Here is a 2,611-nt window from a genome sequence, read left to right as displayed (position 1 = left end):
TGTATGATTCTCAGGGAGGAAATTTCTACCTCGGTGGGTATAACAACTTCAGTACCGTGGATGGGTAAATAAAGAGATTCCCCAGTTGATGTTCAGACTGTGGTGTGGTATCTGAGCATAGAAAACGGTATCTTCTCGTGCCACTGCTTGTAATTGTCCACCATCTTCCTTAATATCTTCTTAATGTTCTTATTGGCAGCTTCTACAACTCAATTCATTTGTGGCCTATATGTTGTAGAGTTGTGGTGCTTGATCTTGAATGTTTAACACATGGCTTTCATCAGATCTTAATTGAGATTGGCGGTATTTTCGATAATGATTGTTTTAGGCACCCCGAATCGGCAAACAATATGGTCCCGGACAAAATCTGCTACGACATTCTTAGTCATGGCTTTGTAGGAGGCGGCTTCAACCCATTTTGTGAAATATTCTATGGCCATAATTTAATCTATGCTCGTTAAAGGCAGCAAGCTCAACTGGTCCGATGATGTCCTTGCCCCAGGCAGAGCAATGCCAGGGTGAACTCGTCACATTGAGTTCATTGGGTGGTACTCGTATCATATCAGCATACACCTGACACTGGTGACTCCTCTGTACATACTTGATGTAGTCAGTTTCCATGGTCATCCAAGAATATCCTGCCTTTAATATCTTCTTGGCTAGAATGAGCACATTCATGTGAGGTCCGCAGGTCCGGTATGTATCTCATAGAGCAACCTGGATGCTTCCTTGGCATCGACACATCTTAGTAATCCCAAGTCGGGAGTTCTTCTGTACAGAATTTCTCCGCTATAAAAGAAATGGTTATTCAACCTTCGTAGCGTGCACTTTTGAGTATGTGTAACATTTTCTGGGTATTCTCCTTTCTCCATATGCTCCCTGATATCGTGAAACCATGGATTCCCATCGAACTCTTCTTTGACGTGAGCGCAGTAAGCAGGCTACTTGTGGAATTCTATTGTGATGGGTTAATATAGTTCTTATATGGATGTTGTATCATGCAAGACAAGTTAGCAAGTGCATCCACGAACTCGTTCTGGATCCTAGGAACATGCTTGAATTCTATCTTTGTGAACCGCTTGATCAGATCCTGCACACAGTGTAAGTATGGCAATATCTTGGTATTCTTGGTGGCCCATTCTCCAAGTACCTATTGTATTAGCAAGTCTGAATCTCCGATTACCAGTAATTCATGGATGTTCATGTCGATGGCCAATCTGAGTCCCAGAATGCAAGCCTCGTATTCTACCATATTGTTGGTGCATGGGAACCTGAGTTTGGCATATACCAGATAATTTTGACTGGTTTCTAATAATAGGACAACTCCAATGCCCACTCCCTTGAATTTCGTGGCTCCGTGGAAGAACATCCTCCAACCGTCATATGCCTCGGAGATATCTTCTCCTATGAAGGACACTTCCTCATCGGGAAAATAAGTTTTTAATGGTTCATATTCTCTGCCCACAGGATTCTCTACCAGGTGATCAACCAATGCCTGCCCCTTGATTTTCCAAGTAACATAGACGATGTCGAACTCACTTAGTAATATATGCCACTTTGCTAGCTTTCTCGTAGGCATAGGCTTCTGGAAAATGTACTTTAGAGGATCCATTGTTGATATGAGGTATGTGGTATATGCAGAGAAATAATGCCTCAAGTTCTGAGCTATCCATGTTAGAGTGCAACAGGTACATTCCAATAGTTAATATCGAGCTTCATAAAGTGTGAACTTCTTACTCAGATAATATATTGCTTTCTCCTTCCAACCGGTCTCATCATGTTGCCCCAAGAGTCCAACTCGTTGTAACATCCTTTCTCGGTATCTTGAAGATTGGTTCACATATTACTGTCGACTGTGCTATGAAACGGCTGATATAGTTGAGACGGCCCAAGAAACTCATTATGTCCTTTTTGCTCTTTGGTCGCGACAGATCCTGCTATGTGATTCGGTCTCTTCTTGGACTTGATGATGATAGTATCCATGTACACTTCTATTTCCTTGTGTATCATATCATGAAAGGGAGTGGTCATGGCCCTCATGTAGGTTGCCCCGACGTTTTTCAAACCAAATGGCATCATCTTGGAGCAGTATACTCCACATGGTGTAATGAAGGCTATCTTTTATGCATCATATTCATCCATCCAAATCTGGTGGTACCCTGTGAAGCAATCTACAAAAGATTGGAGTTTATACTTGGCGCAGTTATCGATCAATATGTGTGTGTTGGGTAGTGGAAAATCATCTTTAGGACTCTCTCTGTTCATTTCTCGATAGTCAACGCTCACCCTGACCATCTTGTATTTCTTCGGTACGGGCACAATATTGGATAACCAGGTCGGATACTCAACCACTCGAAGGACCTTGACTTTGATTTTCTTGGTAACCTCCTCTTTTGTCTTCAAACTCATGTCTGGCTTTAATTTCCTGAGCTGCTTTACCGGTGGACACATAGGGTTGGTAGGTAGCTTGTGGGCTACTATGGATGTGCTCAACCCTGTCATGTCATCGTAAGACCATAAAAATATGTCCTCATATTCTAATATCAAAAATTTGATATACTCTTCCTAATCTGATGGTGATAGATGAATGTTAATGCGAGTTTCTTTGACT

General features: G+C 42.0%; 1 protein-coding gene across 1 annotated transcript; it reads right to left on the bottom strand.

The window, feature by feature from the left end:
* Positions 1–955: 955 nt before the first annotated feature.
* LOC138898631 (uncharacterized) lies at positions 956–1,612 on the bottom strand. The gene is made up of 2 exons (XM_070184711.1): positions 1,184–1,612; positions 956–1,090 (listed from the first exon to the last, which is right to left on the bottom strand). The coding sequence occupies exons 1-2, from the start codon at positions 1,610–1,612 to the stop codon at positions 956–958; spliced, it is 564 nt and encodes a 187-aa protein (XP_070040812.1).
* Positions 1,613–2,611: the final 999 nt, after the last annotated feature.

The sequence above is a fragment of the Nicotiana tomentosiformis genome, chromosome 9 (genome assembly GCF_000390325.3).
Source record: "Nicotiana tomentosiformis chromosome 9, ASM39032v3, whole genome shotgun sequence".
NCBI classification, from domain to species: Eukaryota; Viridiplantae; Streptophyta; class Magnoliopsida; order Solanales; family Solanaceae; genus Nicotiana; species Nicotiana tomentosiformis.
Note: the sequence above shows the minus strand (reverse complement) of the source record. Positions and strands in the feature narration are given on the sequence as shown.